Source organism: Carcharodon carcharias, chromosome 1 (genome assembly GCF_017639515.1).
Source record: "Carcharodon carcharias isolate sCarCar2 chromosome 1, sCarCar2.pri, whole genome shotgun sequence".
Classification (NCBI taxonomy): domain Eukaryota; kingdom Metazoa; phylum Chordata; class Chondrichthyes; order Lamniformes; family Lamnidae; genus Carcharodon; species Carcharodon carcharias.
The window spans coordinates 97,065,272-97,082,325 of NC_054467.1; the positions used below are offsets into that span (position 1 = coordinate 97,065,272).

General features: G+C 42.0%; 1 protein-coding gene across 2 annotated transcripts in view; it reads left to right on the forward strand.

Annotated features, from left to right (window-relative positions):
* Positions 1–17,054, forward strand: part of anxa3a (annexin A3a) — a 98,362-nt gene that overhangs the window by 40,838 nt on the left and 40,470 nt on the right. For both annotated transcript variants that reach the window (XM_041198478.1, XM_041198486.1), the window contains one exon: positions 5,799–5,889. In XM_041198478.1, the coding sequence (XP_041054412.1) occupies positions 5,799–5,889 (91 nt within the window). The remainder of the gene's footprint in view (positions 1–5,798; positions 5,890–17,054) is intronic.

Sequence of the window (17,054 nt, forward strand, 5' to 3'; positions counted from 1 at the left end):
ACAACTTTGTGCATTTCACCTGGGACCAGGAAAGGCAGGATACAAGAGTGATGGGGTTTGCTCAGATCTCAGGTTCAGGGTGCAGGGAGCCATCACATGGCGCTCAGATCTCCTTCGCAACAAGCGATCAAGTATGTCAACCACAAAGAATTCATTCGCTGACGTGTGACCAACACAAATGCATCCTGCAGGCCTGCGTATGGTTCCTGGGGGGGTGTCCATGACTCCTACATTCTCAGTCAGTCACAGATCCTTGACGCCTTCCAGTGTCCACAGAAGCTGCAGGGATGGCTCCTTGGGGACGAGGGCTAATCGGAGACGAGGGCAGAGGACATGCTGATGACACCTGCACGGTGGGCTCAGTGCAGCAGAGCGAAGATATAATGAGGCTCATGCTGCAACCCACAACTTGGAGGAGCAGGCCATCGGGATGCTGAAAATGAGGTTCTGGTGCCTGGATTGGTCTGGTGGAGCCCTGCAATATAGTCCACAGAGGGCATCACACATTGTCATTGCCTGCTGCGCCCTTTGCAACCTGGCGCTGCAATTGGGAGAGGAGCTGGCTGAGGAGGAGATGGAGGAGCTGGATGTCTCCTCTAATGAGGAGGACATTGACGGGGATGAGGGTGAGGACGTCCTCGAAGGCGATAATGACAGCAATGACACCATCGCAAAGGCCAGATGAGGCAGGCGTGCTCAGAAGGCCATCATAGCTGCTAAATTTGTGGAGGATGATGACGACATACAGTAAGAAGACACCTTAGATCCTCATATTGCATCTATGAAAGCTTGACGGCAGTCTGGCTGATGGAAGCGCACATTGTGATAGGACTCCTGTCACGGAGACACAGAGGAGACCCTAATAGTCGCTCGATTGCAGGAGGGTGATGATGACATGCAGTGAGGACGCTCCATAGATCTTCACATGGCCTCTGGGAATGTCTGACTCTTGTCTGGCCGAGGGCATTCACTTGCGCTCTATGATCAGGGTCATATCATGGAGATGCAGCTGTGAAACTTTAAAATCCTTTATCAGCCTTCAGCATCTAATGCCTTCAGGAGCACAGCGTCACATGTCACAGACGTTGACGAGATGGGGGGTCAGGCTCACCTTAAAGGTGCTGAGAGCACACAGAGAATGGCAGAATTTTTTGTTGCCTACTCATGACATTCTGACAGCAATGACAAGCACCATCGAGGTGCGTCTCCACGGTATGACCCTGATCACAGAATGCAAGTGAGCTGCCCTCGGCCAGATAGGAGTCACACTTTCAGTGATTTGACAGGGAAAAAGTCTTGAGCTGAAAGGTGCAGGGGCAAATCTAACAGTAAATGCTGTTAGGTCCTGCTACAGTATATTATTGCTCTTAAATTGATCTTGGCAGTGAATGAGTTAATGTTCTGGTGGAGGAAATGCTTTATCATTATCTTAATGATGGCACAATAACAGACATACTGCGGCTAACAAATTGCAGATAATTCTGTAGTAAAGAGAGTTTTTTTGAAGAGAGGCAATGAGTATTTGATGGAAGAGAAGCAAACTAGAGACAGAATAAGTGTTGAGTATGTATGAAAGTATGTATGCTCATAAGAAATTTAGACAGGATATTCAGGTGTTGTCTAAATAAATCAACATATCTGAGTTTAAAATCGAATAAAATGTAGCAGATTTTCCATTCCTGAATATATTGGATCACCTGAGTACAGCACATAGAGCAAACATTGTCAGGGAATATTACATGCTCATGATATATGGTAGCCTAGTGATTATGGTACTGGACTGGCAACCTGGAAGTTGTGAATTCAAATCTCACCCAGGTAAGTTGGTTTATTAATGTCCTTTCAGGAAGGAAATCTTACCGAATCTGATTTTTATGTGACTCCAGACTCAGCAATGCCGTTGACTCTTAACTGGCCTCTGAAGTCACCTAAGCCATTCAGATGTATCAAACTGCTTTGTGCTATGAAGACCTAATATGAGGAATAAAACCAGATGAGCCATCCTGCAATGACCCAGGCACCAAACATGACGCAGGCACACCCTACCCAGTCGACCTTACAAAGTCCTCCTCATTAATATCTGGGAGCCTGTGCCAAAATTGAGAGAGGTCTCCTACAGATGAGTCAATCAACAGCCTGACATGGTAATACCCACCCAATCATTTCTTGCAGCCAATATCCAAGACTTGCCAATCAACAATCTCTATGTATGTCCTGTCCTACTGGCAGGACAGAAGCACAAGAGTTGGCGAAACAATGGTACACAGTGGGGAGGCAGTAGCCCCGGGAGCCTTCAACATTGAGGCCGGACCCCCTGAAGTCTCATAGCATCAGGTCAAACATGGGCAAGAAAACCACATGCTGATTATCACATACCCTCAACTGATGAATTAGTACTCCTCCATGTTGAATACCACCTGGAAGAAGCACTGAGAATAGCAAGGGCACAGGATGTACTCTGACCAGGGGATATTAGGTACATCACCAAGAGTGGCTCAATAGCACCACGATTGCTGAGCTGAAGGACATATCTGCCAGACAGGGCCTACAGCAGGAGGTGAGAGAACCAATAAGAGGGAATGACTACTTTGACTTATCCTCACTAATCTAGCTGTTGCAGATGCATCTGTCCATGACAGTATTGGAGAAGTGACCATCATACAGTCATTGTGGCAACTAATTCCCATATTCACGCTGAGGAAACTCTCCGTGGGGTTATGAACATTAACACCATGCTAAATGAGTTAGATTCAGAACAGAAAAAGCTCAAAACTGGGCAGCCATGAAATACTGTGGGCCATCAGCAGCAGCAGCAGAATTGTATTCAACCACAATCTGTAACCTCATGGCCCAGCATATCCCTCACTCTACGATTACCACGAAGCTAGTAGACTAATCCTGGTTTAATTAAAGGTGTAGAAGGGCATGCCAGGATCAGCACCAGGCACACCTAAAAGCGAGGTGCCAACTTAATGAGGCTATAATACAGTACCTGACTACATGCATGCTGAACAGCAAGAGAAGCAAGCTATAGATAGACAGGGCTAAGCAATCCCACAACCAGTGGATCCAAACGGCCATAAAGGTTGGCATTAAGAGCTGGCTTAGTAATTGGTTTAGTAATGTCCTTCAGAGAAACAAGCTGACATGTTACTCCAGTAACACATTATTTGGTTGACCATTAATTCCTTCAAGGCTATTAGGATTAGGCAATAGATAACAGCCTTGCCACTGTTATCTGATCCTAAAAAAATCAAAAAGGGAGCGTGCCTGTCTTTCTTTTCTGTTAAATGGACACAAAACTGGGACATGCAATTCTGCTCATATTATTTTTCTCTTATTCACTACATTCAGATAATTCAATATGCATAGAAACAAGAACCAGTAAATTTACCTCCCTGTCTTTCTTTATACTGTCTCTGTTAAAGCCATACCCAGATTCACCCTTTCCACATTTGCTAACTTGGGCTCCAGCTGAAATGTTCTTGCCACATATTTTAAAAGTTTGGTAACATAATGAAGTTCTGATTTCTGACATTGTTGATTTAATTGCACATGTAACGACCACAGCTGATGTTATTGCTGAGGAAGCCAGACACCAGAGTGAAGTCTGTCTCACTGATTGTCAATCTTTTTTTTATATTTTGAAAATGAGGGGAAAGAGCGACTGACCTCAAAAATACAGAACTCCAATAAGACCGTTAGAATTTTTAAAATGAAAAGATTTATTTAAAAAAAGAAAAGAAACCTAAGCACACAAGATAAAAGTTACACAGTTAAAACAGAAAAAAACCTCAAAAAACATGCTTGGTCAAAAGTACACAATTAAACTACCTTTCTGGCAATGACCCCTGATACATTTTTAACCATAAAAATCCAGTAAGGATTACCCAAGTCGCGGAATTGTTGTCATTTTAATAAAGGTATTCTTCACGACTTCTCAGACACTTCCACTCTATTGTGGAATTCCAAAAGGATATTCAGAAACAAACTGTTTTCTGAAACAAAGATTGCCCTGGCTTAACATTGGGTGATTGCTTCCCATTCAAAATTTTCACAGCTTCTCAGCAGCTCACACACAAAGAAACTGGCCTTCAGTGGGTTCCCCCACAGCAACTCCCTATAGTTAAACATGTTTTTCCCCTATCATCTCAGGTTTCACTGTCCTCAAACATCTCTTTGAAACTCAACTTCTCCAAATATATAAATCTTTCATGTTTTCTACTTTGCCTCTACTTTCAAGTCAATAAAATTTAAGATATCTTCTTCTGTTTACTCATGGAACCTCTGTAAGATGCCTTGTCACCTCTGAACACCCTGTTGAAATTCAACAGCTGAAAAATCAATTCCCCAACTTATCTCAAAATGCAAATTTCAGATCCAACCTATTTACTTGTAACTCAAACCCACCATAACCTCTCATTACAAATGCACAAACCTAACACCTTTGACCTTTCATCTCTTAGGCCTCAAAGACAACTTGTCTCTAGTAACCTTCCCCCTGTTTAATTAACCCTGGACAAATACACACCCACACATTTCTACACAGAAAACATAGTCACACAGGTATAAAAATATACATCTCTCATCACACATAGCATTGTTAAATTTCATCTCAACACATCAGATACATCACATATTTGAGGTCTTGTTTCAGAAATGAAAGCACATCGTGCTAACTCACTGAGATAAAAGCAAAAGACTGCAGATGCTGGAAATCCAAAACAAAAATATAAAAAAAACCTGGAAAAACTCAACCGGTCTGGCAACATAACTCACTGAATCATCTCACTCTTCCCTGCTCCCATGTTGTTGAAGTTGAGTTTGGTTATTTACAATACCTGAATTTCATTGGTCATAAAAAATCAAAATAAAAATGAAATGCTGCTCCAGAGGAGAAGAGTACATAACAGCAGTCTGGTATTACTGCTTGTATTTGTGCCTGCTCTGGTCAGTCTTCCAGACAGGATTACACAGCAGTGGAAATTTTTGCAGAGCCTTGTGAACTTTCTCATCTAGAGAGTGGGGACAATGGGGAGAGAGCAGTAAGAAATGAAAACAAATCTTACTTTAATAAGAATACCTTCGGTCTGTCTGCAAGCATGACCCAGACTTCCCTGTTGCTTGCCATTTTAACACTCCACCTTGCTCTCTTGCCCACATGTCTGTCCTTGGCCTGCTGCATTGTTCCAGTGAAGCTCAACGCAAACGGGAGGAACAGCACCTCATCTTCCGACTAGGCACTTTACAGTCTTCCTGACTGAATATTGAGTTCAACAACTTTAGATCTTGAACTCCCTCCTCCATCCCCACCCGCTTTCCGTTTCTTCCCCCTCCCTTTTGTTTTTTCCAATAATTTATATAGATTTTTCTTTTCCCACCTATTTCCGTTATTTTTAAATGTATTCCACCCATCATTTATTTCACCCCACCCCCACTAGAGCTACCTTGCTTGTCCTGTTCTCCACTCTTAATTAACACATTCTTTTAGATAATATCATCACCTTCAACACCTCTTTGTTCTTTTGTCTGTGACATCTTTTAGTTATCTCCTCCTATCACTGCTTGCTTGTCCCAACAACAACCCCCCCCCCCCACCCCCCCACTGCCTTAAACCAGCTTATATTTCACCCCTTTCCTATTTCTACTTAGTTCTGTTGAATGGTCATGAGGACTCGAAACGTCAACTGTGCTCTTCTCCACCGATACTGCCAGACCTGCTGATTTTTTCCAGGTATTTCTGTTTTTGTTTTTACTTTAATATTGCTTTGCTCTGAAATTTTCTTTGATTTCTTTAGGGACCTGGTACAGATGAAAATACGCTGATTGAAATTCTTGCTACAAGGAGCAATCAACAATTAAAAGAAATAAAGGAAGCCTACCATTCAGGTACATGTATCTATATGTAGGGAGTCTTTCACGTTGTTTGATGATTGCAAAAGAGCTGGGCTTTCTGACACCCTTGGCTGAATTTAATGCTCAAAAATGAATTTGGAGCTGTTAGTCTTGTACAAGTTGCTAATTGGAAAATGTGCTGGAATAATTACAGGCACATCTATTTTTCAATATTATTTGATAAGATTTTGAAAGTAATCAATGCAGATTACTTTAAAGGTAACCTATGATTAATCAGTCTGAAAACAGTATTGAAAGGCATATTGTTAACTTATGGAGATCCAGTAGGTTCACTGTTTACAGATTAACAGATAAAATGGATGTTCTGCAGAGCTCCAAGATCATTAACAAAAACTCTACTCTGACCTGAACACACGCAGGAACAGGAGCAAGACATTTAGCACCTTCATTCTGTTTAGCAGCCATTCAGTGAGATCATGGCCAGGATTTTCCCGTCGGCGAACAGGGGTCAGGGACCGCTCACCAACACGTAAAATGACACGTGGTGACATCGGGCAGAACTCCTGATGTCACCGTGCCCCCATTTAAATTTTCAGGTAGTCGGGGCTCAGCAAAATCAGCTGTGTGCCCGCTGACCTGTCAATGGCCAATTGAGGCCATTGACAGAATCATTTAAGTAATTAATGGACCTGCCTGTCCAACCTTAAGGTTGGCAGGCAGGCCAGAAGCCCTGGCGGGCATTAGGAAAAGCATGAAACCTCATCCATGGGCAGGATGAGGTTTCATGTCAGTTTTTTAAAAATTAATTAAAGTGTTTTTAAAAGTTATGGACCTGTCCCAACTCATGTGACAGTGTCACATGAGGGGACATGTCAGGGAATTTTTTTTCTATTATTAATATTTTTAAATGTACAACCAATCTCCCTGAGACAGCACTTTGCCTCAGGGAGATGAGGGCGCTCTTTCGTGCGCATGCGCGAAAGAGCACACTTTCGGGTTTAGGGAATCTCCCCCCCGCCGCACACACAAGAAGCGCATAGCACTTCCGTTCGGATGTCACACTGGGCGGGCCTTAATTGGCCCGCCCATGTAAAATGGCGGTGCACCCCCAATCGGGAGCGCCGATCGGAGGCGTGCCTCCACGCACCCGCTCTTCAACTTCCCCCCGCCGATGGGGGGAGAATTCTGCACTATGGCTGCTCTGTGACCTAACTTCATATACCTGCCTTTTCCCCATATCCCTTATGCCTTTGGTTAACAAAAATCTATCAATCTCAGATTTAAATTAACAATTGAACTAATATCGATTTCCATTTGTGATAAAGAGTTCCAAATTTTTGCCACTCTCTGTGCATACAAGTGACCAGAATTTTCGGCTCGGTGAGCGGGGGTGCCTCAGGGAGAATTCTGCGCTCTTTTGTTTGCATGCGTGAAACGGCGTGGGCCCCAACTCAGGGAACCCTCCCCCGCCTGCAGAGGGAGTGCTCAGTGCTTCCGTTCAGTCGTCACACTGGGCAGGCCTTAATTGGCCCATCCATGTAAAATGGCGGCGCGGACCCAATCGGGGGTGCCAATTGGGTCCGCGCCCACCCCCGCACAACCCCCCTAACAGGAAAAAAATTCTCCCCAGTGTTTTCTAACTTCACTCCCAAAAGGCCTGTCTCTAATTCTTAGGCTATGCCTCCTTGTCCCAGACTCCCAATTAACAGAAATAGTTTCTCGCCATCTACTCTGTCAGTCCCCCTTAGTATCTGAAACTTCAATCCAGTCACTCCTAATTTTCAAGACTAAACAGGGAATACAATCCTAATTTGTGTAATCTCTCTTCATAATTTAATCCTTTAGAGTCCTGGCTTCCAGCAGCCCCTGGCCCTTCTCAATGCCAGGTCCCTTGGTAAGGTACAGCATACCTGAGTCTGAGGGATCACCCACTTCTCTCCCACCCCACTACTGCACAGCCCCCCACACCCCCGTATTAGGATGCAGGCATACCTGACAAGTTTTTATGAACAGTTGTTCTGCATGGCAGCGGGATGAAACCCTTTAAGTGAAGTAAGTTAGGTTTAAGTTAACCTGTAAGTTAAGCAAAAGTCTCAATTGACCTCCAGGTGGGAAGACCACCCTCCTCCTTTCCCACCTGCAGATTGATCAGTATTAGTCTGGAAAATGGCGGGTCTCCACCATCTGCCCAATCAAACGGTCCCCCCACCTCTGAACTCACCTCTGCTGTGTAGAGGGGCATAACATTCTGCTCTAGGTATTATTCTGGTAAAGCTATGCTGCATTCCCTCAGGCCAATATTACAGAGGATTTCATAGGATATACCACATAGAAACAGGCCATTCGGCCCAACCAGTCCGTGCCGATGTTTATGCTCCACTCGATCCATCTCCCATCTTTCATCATCTAAATCTACTGTTATAATCCTCTATTCCTTTCTTCCTCATATGCTTGTCCAGCTTCCTTTTATTTGCGTCCATGCTATTTGCTTCAACCGCTCCCCATTGTAGCAAGTTCCAAAATCTCACCACTTGGCTCTAATATTCAGCTTTTCATTTCTGCTTTAACTACTGAAACAATTGAGAAGTGATGAATGTACTGGTAATTGTGAATGGTAGGAACTTTACAAATCATTCAATCAACAGACACATTTTGAGTGCTTGCAATACATAAGAATTCCTGCACAGTAATTCTTGTTTGAATTCAGCCAGGTATTTATACTATTGTTTTCTTGCCAATCTTTCTTGGACTCATAAAAACACCAGAGTAAAATTGAAAAGTATTTGTTTCTACAATAGTGTACTGGGAATAATTAAACACTTGCACAAAATGGCATCAGGAGAGACAAGGTTTAATGATGTACTGACCATCAATGCTACGAATGGGGCTTCACATGTAAAAACAGCCGTCAACAACAAATGTGTGGTTTTCTCTCTATTTCTTGCACTTAGAAATAAAAATTGCCTGATATGCCTTGCTGCAATGAACGAAATGACCTACTTTTCATGGTTCTTATTGAGTGTTGCTAGAATTGGTGATTCCACTTGTGTCTACTGTAAATGTAATCTGGGTAGATCAGTGCCAAGAGAGCAAATTGGCGCTAGTCCTCCAAAATCAGCACAGCAATATAAAAATGCCTTCAGCACCTGTAACATCCTTACTAGCAGCTTTGAGTGATACTCAGGCTTTCTGGTTTTAGGAATAAAAATCATCACAAGTCCTCTGCTTGGTGGTGCTTTATTGGTTAAATCTGAAAGTTTAACACTATAGGCTTCTCTGTTCTCAGACAAGAGACTGAACCTTGAACAAGCCTGCTGTGTGTGGATCAGAAGAATATTTGCTGAATCCACAGTCAGAGAAACCCTCAAAGAGATACTTCTGAAAATGCATACTTATAGTTATTTTCTGAATTTTAATGAAGGGAAAAGCCAATATGGATGGATTTGGTTATGCCAATCTAATATCTCACCCTTCCATAATCATGGCCATATTTGAAAACAAGCTATCCTTATGTAATAATGAGGATTGTTACTCACATGCCCACCCACCTACCTCAAAAGGATCTTCCATACTGTTCACACCAGGAACTTGCAATGACATCAGTGACAATGCTACAGAAATCTTTTGTATTAGCCCTCATGTTAAATATGTAGTCAGCGACATTTTTTATTCATTCATAGGATGTGGGCATCACTGGCATTATTGCCCATTCCTAATTATCTGTACTTGTAAGATTTGAATATTTAAGATTGGCAAATCAGAATATAGGAAGGGTAGCAGATGGGCAGAATTTCCAAAGCATGGCTCTCAGGGAGATTGAAATGGTAGAAAAGGGAGAAGGAGTTCTGGTAGGTGATTCACGATTATATCTATTCCAAAAATTGGAAAATGCATGAAATAAGCGAATAAAAAGTCACTTAGGAGCAATGTGTCTCCAGCATTCCCTAGCATAGCAAATAAATCTAATAGGACATGAGAGTCCTAGAACCTTTACTAATAAAAGCATCATAATTAATACTCATATTTAAAAAGAATGAAAATACTTGTAGGCCAGAATTTTTCTGTCAGCGATTTGGGGGCCGGGCCCACTCGCCGATGGGAAATTGACGCGGGATGACATAGATAGGAACCTCCAATGTCATCCTGGTCTATTTAAATATTGAGGAAGGCGGGCCGACAGTGAAATTAGCTGTCCGCCCGCCGACCTGTCAATGGCCAATTAAGGCCATTGACAGGCTAACTAAGGTCATTAAAGAACCTACCCATCCAACCTTAAGGTTGGCAGGCAGGCTAGGAGCCCCAGTGGGCTCCTGATAATACATGAAAACTCATCCACTGGTGGGATGAGGTTTCATGTCCGTTTTTAAAAAGTTTAACAAAGTTTATGTCCTTTTTATTAACATGTCCCATCTCGTGTGACATTGTCACATGAGGGGGACATGTTAATAACGTTTATATTTTCCTATTTTTAATGTTTTTTACACTGTCAGTGATCTCCACTTAGTCTCAGGGAGCTGTGCATTCTTTTGCGTGCATACGCTAAAGAGCGCACTTTGACAGATGGGGAATCCCTCCACTCCCCACACAGGAGGCACATAGCGCTTCCTGTCGGGCAGGCTGCTTGGTGGGCCTTTACTGGCCCGCCCACTCAAAATGGCAGCGGACCTTGTTTCGGCAGCAGAGTTTGGCTGCCCGCCCGCTGCCGAGCCGGTGGGGCCTGCCTACCCATCAAGGTAAGAATTCTGGCCATAAACATCGGGAGCATTTTTGCTTAAACATTATTACACTGATGTTATCTGCATTCAAATTGGGAGGAATTACTTTAGAACCATGAGTGTGAGGGAAGCTTGAATCAATCTCAGTAAATGTTGTCAATGCTACAGATACTTCAGTAAACATGTAACAGTTCAGCTCATCATAAAGTTAAGATCTGATAACTCTTTCACTGTCACACATTAAAATCAACCTTTAGTTTTCCACACCTTATTCCACGTTGAAGTTCCTTACTCAAAATTGGATGAGCACTGCTTAATCTGAGAGGTCTCCACTGATGCTGCTCTACAATAGCCGCCTGGGAGACATATGTAATCTGCATAATAGCTCTTCAGTCCATAATTAAACAATGTGGGGGACTTCCCAAAGACTGTCTACCACCTACAAGGCATAAGTTAAGAGTGTGATGGAATACTCCCCACTTGCATGAATGAGTGCAGCTCCAACAACACTGAAGAAGCTTGACAGTGTTCAGGACAAAGCAGTCAGCTTGATTGGCACCACATCCACAAACATTTACTCCCTCCACCACCAATGCACAGTAGTAGCAGTGTGTACCATCTACAAGATGAACTGCAGGAATTCACCAAGGTTCCTTAGACAGCACCTCCCAAACCCACAAACACTACCACCTAGAAGGACAAGGGCAGCAGATGGATGGGAACACCACCACCTGGAGATTCCCCTCCAAATCACTCACCACCCTGACTTGGAAATATATTGCTGTTCCTTCACTGTCGCTGGATCAAAATCCTGGAACTCTCTCCCTAACAACACTGTGGGTGTACCTACACCTCATGGACTGCAGCGGTTCAAGAAGGCAGCTCACCACCACCTTCTCAAGGGCAGCTAGAGACGGGCAATAAATGCTGGCCCAGCCAGTGAAGCCCACAACCTGTGAATGAATTTTTAAAACATCAAACCTCGGTATTCCTTTTCCAACTGACACAATACCATACATTGATGGGCCAACACACTGTGCTACTACATCAGGACACACTTTTCAAACAAATGTATGCAAAGAATTAATAGTGTCCTCCACTCATCATCCAACACTTAAATTTTGTGCTGATGACTCCACCCTACGATCATTGACTGGTTTCAGACCATAGGTCCTCAGTAAACACAACCTCCATTTCTCCCATAGTTCAGTGGTTGAATCATTAAATCTTGATTTCATCCATTCTTTATGATCTTACTTTTCTCGATTGCTTAAAACCACAAGGTTAAATTTTATGAGATAAGATTTCCATTATGGAGCCTCACTTCACAGTAGCACTGATTGCATAATTGATTCACAGAATTTCTGATTATCCAGTAATTAAAATTAATGGCCAGAAGTTTAGGAGAGTATTGAGTTGGGTGTATTACATCCATGCCAGATTCACAGATCTGTACTAACACCAAGTAAGTTTCCATGCTGGGAGCGGAGGCTCACAAAATCTATTCTACAGTTTTTCACATCTGTCATAAGCCCAGCCAACTGGTACAATGTTACATTTGTCTCCAATTAGGCTGCAGTTATATGCACTAGTTTAGCATAAGATGGGCTGCAGTTTTACATGCCTGTTGCCATGAGGGAATTCAACACAAGTACACACGTATTTACACAAATGTGCAGAACCTCACTACCGATTGGTAAATTTTAAGTGGCTTGAGAGCACAGTGTAGAATGTCCATTTTCCAATATATTTTTAAAAGCAGCATCAGGTTATACTTTACTCCAGGAAGTGACAAACCCGCACTTTTACCCTAGAACTGATGTATTGTATGTTCACATTGGGATGTGACTTAGAGTTATACTGTTACTTTTACATTGCTACCAAGCTATATCTGTGAGACAAAAATAACTCAATAACTGCTTTCTTCATCCTTCCTCTGTTTAGTCTTGGCTTCCCTCTCTCCTCTGATCTAAAATAAACCTTCCACGCCTAGAAGAATCTCAATTTCCTTTTCTGTTCCAAATGTCTCATTTCTTTCGGCAAATCCATCCAAAATTTGAATACTGCCCCCATATTTGTGTAGATATGCTGTTTTCACACTCCTGAACACATACATTTTACACCATTGGACGGGATATAAGAAGCATGTTATCTGATCATTTATCTTACCCTTACTCACAGGGTGGTGGAAGTCTGGAACTCTCTGCCCCCAAAAGGCTGGAGATGCTGGGATAAATTACATTTTCAAGACTGAAATCAATACATTTTTGCTAGGTAAAGGTATTGAAGGAGATGAGTGGGAGTAGAGGGAGATGAGTGGATTTGAGATATAAATCAGCAGAGATCTAATAGAGTGGCAGAAGAAGCTTGAGATGCCCCCATTTTAATATTTCTATGTTGCCTACTTCCAGTCCCGAATTCTTTATCTTTTAACTGAAACTCCTTTTAACTTACTTTTTGTGTCTCTCTTAAACTGAAAATATGTCATTCTACCTTCTCTTTCCCCCTTTATTCTCACTGTATTAAAATCATGCAATTCTGCACTCCTAACTTCTTTCCAGGGACCACTGAGCTGTGGAACTTGTTACCTCTCTTGGTCTCTGCATCCTGTAATCTTCAAGCTTTTAACACTTAAGCTTGACATCACCTGTCACTATTTTCAGATTTACTTTGCCCTGTACTTTTTTCAACCCTAGTCCTACACTTGATGCTTCCCCTAAGTGAACACAAGAATTAGGAGCAGGAGTAGGCCATTTGGCCCTCGAACTTGCTCTGCCATTCAATTAGATCTTGGGTGATCTAATCGTGGCCCCAACTCCACTTTCCTGTCTGCCCCCATAACCCTTGATACCATTGTTGATCAAAAATCTAACTCAGCCTTGAATATATTCAATGACCACTGTTTCCTGGGCAAGAGAATTCCACAGACTAATAACCCTCTGAGAGAAATATTTTCTCCTTTTCTCAGTCTTAAATAGGAGAACCTTAATTTGTAAATTGTGTCCCCTAGTTCTAGACTCCCCAACAATGGGAAACATTGTCTCAGCATCCACCCTGCTAAGTCCCCTCAGGATCTTATGTTTCAAAAAGATCACCTCTCATTATTTTAAACTCCAATGGGTACAGGTCCAACCTGCACAACCTTGACTCATAAGATAACCCTTTCACACAGGAATCAGTTGAGTGAACCTTCCTCTAATTGGTTCTAATGCAATTATATCCTTTCTTAAGTAAGGAGACCAAAACTGTATACAGTACTCCACATGAAGTTTAACTGATGCCCTATACAACTGTAACAATATTTGCATACTTTTATGTTTCATTCCCCTTGCAATAAGTGCCAACATTCCATTTGCTTTCCTAATGACTTGCTGTACCTGCATACTAACTTTTTGTGAATCATGAACCAGGACATCTAGATCCTTCTATACCATAGGATTCTGCAGTCTTTCTCCATTCAAATAGTGCTTTTCTATTCTTCCTGCCAAGGTATATTATTTCATCTACCAAAATTTTACCCACTACTTAAACTATCTAAATTCCTTTTGTAGGCTCTTTAAGTCCTCTTGATCACTTACTTTTCTGCCTATCTTTGTGTCATCAGCAAATTTAGCTATGGTATATTCAGTGCTTTCATCCTAGTCATTGACACAGATTGCAAATAGATGAGGCCCCAGCACTGATTGCTGTGGCACTCCACTAGTTACAGCTTGCAAACCCAAAAATGAAAGATTTGTCCCTCCTCTGCTTCCTGTTAGTTAACCAATCCATTATCAATACTAATATGTTAACTCCAACACCATAAGCTTTGATTTTGTGACTTAACTTAAAAAAAATCACATGTAATTCCCTCTTCTTGAAAGGAGTGCACATTGTTTATGAGACCATTGTAGAAATTATGATTTTATTTATTGTGTAATGTACCTTTAAGAATAATACTTGTTAAGGAAGATCATATGATCTGTAGTAACCAATAGAATAGCGCAGGCTACCTCAGCAGTCAGTGTAGAGATAGAGTTAAGAGTTGAAAGCCCAAGTGTAGTTGCTGCTGAGAATATCGTAAATAAACTTAATATTTTCACCCAAGAAGCATCAGCAGATCAACTCTATCATTAATAGTACAACTCAGCCAGCCTACAACAAACTGGCGATGAGGATAAAGCAGGAATGAACTGAAGAAATTAAGTTAAAAAGAAATCGGCACTGTGTGTCACTCAGTGATTGTAAGTAGCAAGCTCCGTTAGAATTGGATAAGTTATCCCCTCTCAAAATGCCACAATTTAAGAGAATTGATCCTTTTGAACCTGCCACAGATGATTGGTCTCAATATATAGAATGCCTCACATTCTGTTTTCAAGTAAGCAAGACTACGGGGAAAGAGAAGAGGCGAGTGATCCTCTTGAGTACATGTGGGAGTAAAACCGACAGTCTGATTCGACGTTTGATGGCACCCAGTGCCTCAGGTTCGAAGAATTTCGATGAATTGATGGACCTCATGAAGGGTCATTTTCTACCCAAGCCCTCAGTCATGATGCAGAGGTTCAGGTTTAAGTCGCAAAACAGAGCCCCGGGTGAGACAATTGCATGCTACATGGCAAATCTGAAGCAGCTAATGGAACATTGTGAGTTTGCTACGACTCTGAACGACATGCTCAAAGTTTGTTTAGTGTGTGGCGTGAGAGAGGACACTATTCAGAAAAGATTATTGTCTGAAGTGAGTCTAGATTTCAAGAAGGTGCTAGAGATAGTGCTGGCCATGCAAAACACTGTAAGAGATTGAAAAGCAATACAGGATGCGCATAATGGCACCGTTCTCCACATCGGGCAGGAAACCTCAGCTGAAAGAGGTGAGAAAAAGTGAGGCTCCGCTGAGCAGCAGGAAACAGCCCCTGCTAGTTGAATAAAGAAAAATAACTTAGCAGCGAAATTGAAGAATAATTTAAACCAAGTTGGAAACAATCAGTTTTTTTAGCAATTGGCAGTTTAAAAAAATTGAATGCTACTATTGTCATAGAAATGGACATATGATGAGGCAATGAAAGGAAAGATTCAAGCAGGCTTGTAAACAAAAGAAGAGGTCCAATTAACACTACTATGTAGAAGAGCCTGAAACAACAAATTCAGATATTTATAAAAACAAAAATAAAAACAAAAAACTGCGAATGCTGGAAATCCAAAACAAAAACAGAAACAGAAACACCTGGAAAAACTCAGCAGGTCTGACAGCATCGGCGGAGAAAAGTACAGTTGACGTTTTGAGTCCTCATGACCCTTCAACAGAACTAAATAAAATTAGGAAAGGGGTGAAATATAAGCTTACATAAATGCTTATATTTCACCCCTTTCCTAATTTTACTTAGTTCTGTTGAAGGGTCATGAGGACTCAAACGTCAACTGTACTCTTCTCCGCCAATGCTGCCAGACCTGCTGAGTTTTTCCAGGTATTTCTGTTTTTGTTTTAAATTCAGATATTTACTTGTTATTTAATCTGAAAGTTGGAAAGACAGAGCCAACATTTGTCACAGTGAAAGTAAATGGCAAACCTGTTAGAATGGAAGTGGACATGGGAGCTTCCACTACAGTAATTGGTGAACATACCTTCAGATATTTGAATAATTTGAACATCAATTAAGTTTAGAAGAAGCAGCTGCCAAACTAAAAACATATACGGGTGAAGACATTCAAGTAAAAGGCATAAGCAGAGTAACTGTCCACTATGGAAGCCAATCAGTCAAGCTACCAGTGTTAGTATTGAGAGGCAGAGGACTTCTTGGGCAAAGTTGGCTAAGGGAAATCAACATGGATTGACTTCTGAGATTCCAAAAGGAAGCTGGAAGCATTCCTGCTTTGAAAAAGGAGTGTATGAGGACTCAACAATCCGTAAGAAATGCAAGCTGTCTTAAGTCAAACCCTGGAAGAACAGCAGAAGGAACCCAAAGAAACCCTGTTATTTGACAGAGTTCAAGACAAGGTGAGTCCAGACTCAAAATGTTAACTCTGTCTTTCCACAGATGCTGTCAGACCTGCTGAGTTTTTCCAACACTTTTTGTTTTTCTTGTTGACGCAGCTATCTATGCTGGTCTGTGATGGATGGCGAAATGGAGAGCTTAGTATAGCATTGTGTGCAATGTCAGCAACTACAAAAGTTGCAAACGACAGCTCCATTACACCCATGGGAGTGGCCAGGTAGACCCTGGGTGTGGTTACACATTGACTATGTTGGACCTTTCCTGGCAAACAATGTTTCTGCTCATTGTCAATGCCCATTCAAAATGGCTGGACATCTATGAGGTGAAATCACCAAAGTCAGCCACTACAATTGAGAAACTATGTCAGAGCCTTGGTATTCACGGACTACCAGAAGTGGTAATTTCTGATAACGGCATGATATTTACGAGAGCTGAGTTTCAATGGTTTATCAGTATCAACCGTATCACTCGTGAAAACTGCACCATACCACCTTTCCTCAAACAGACTGGCCGA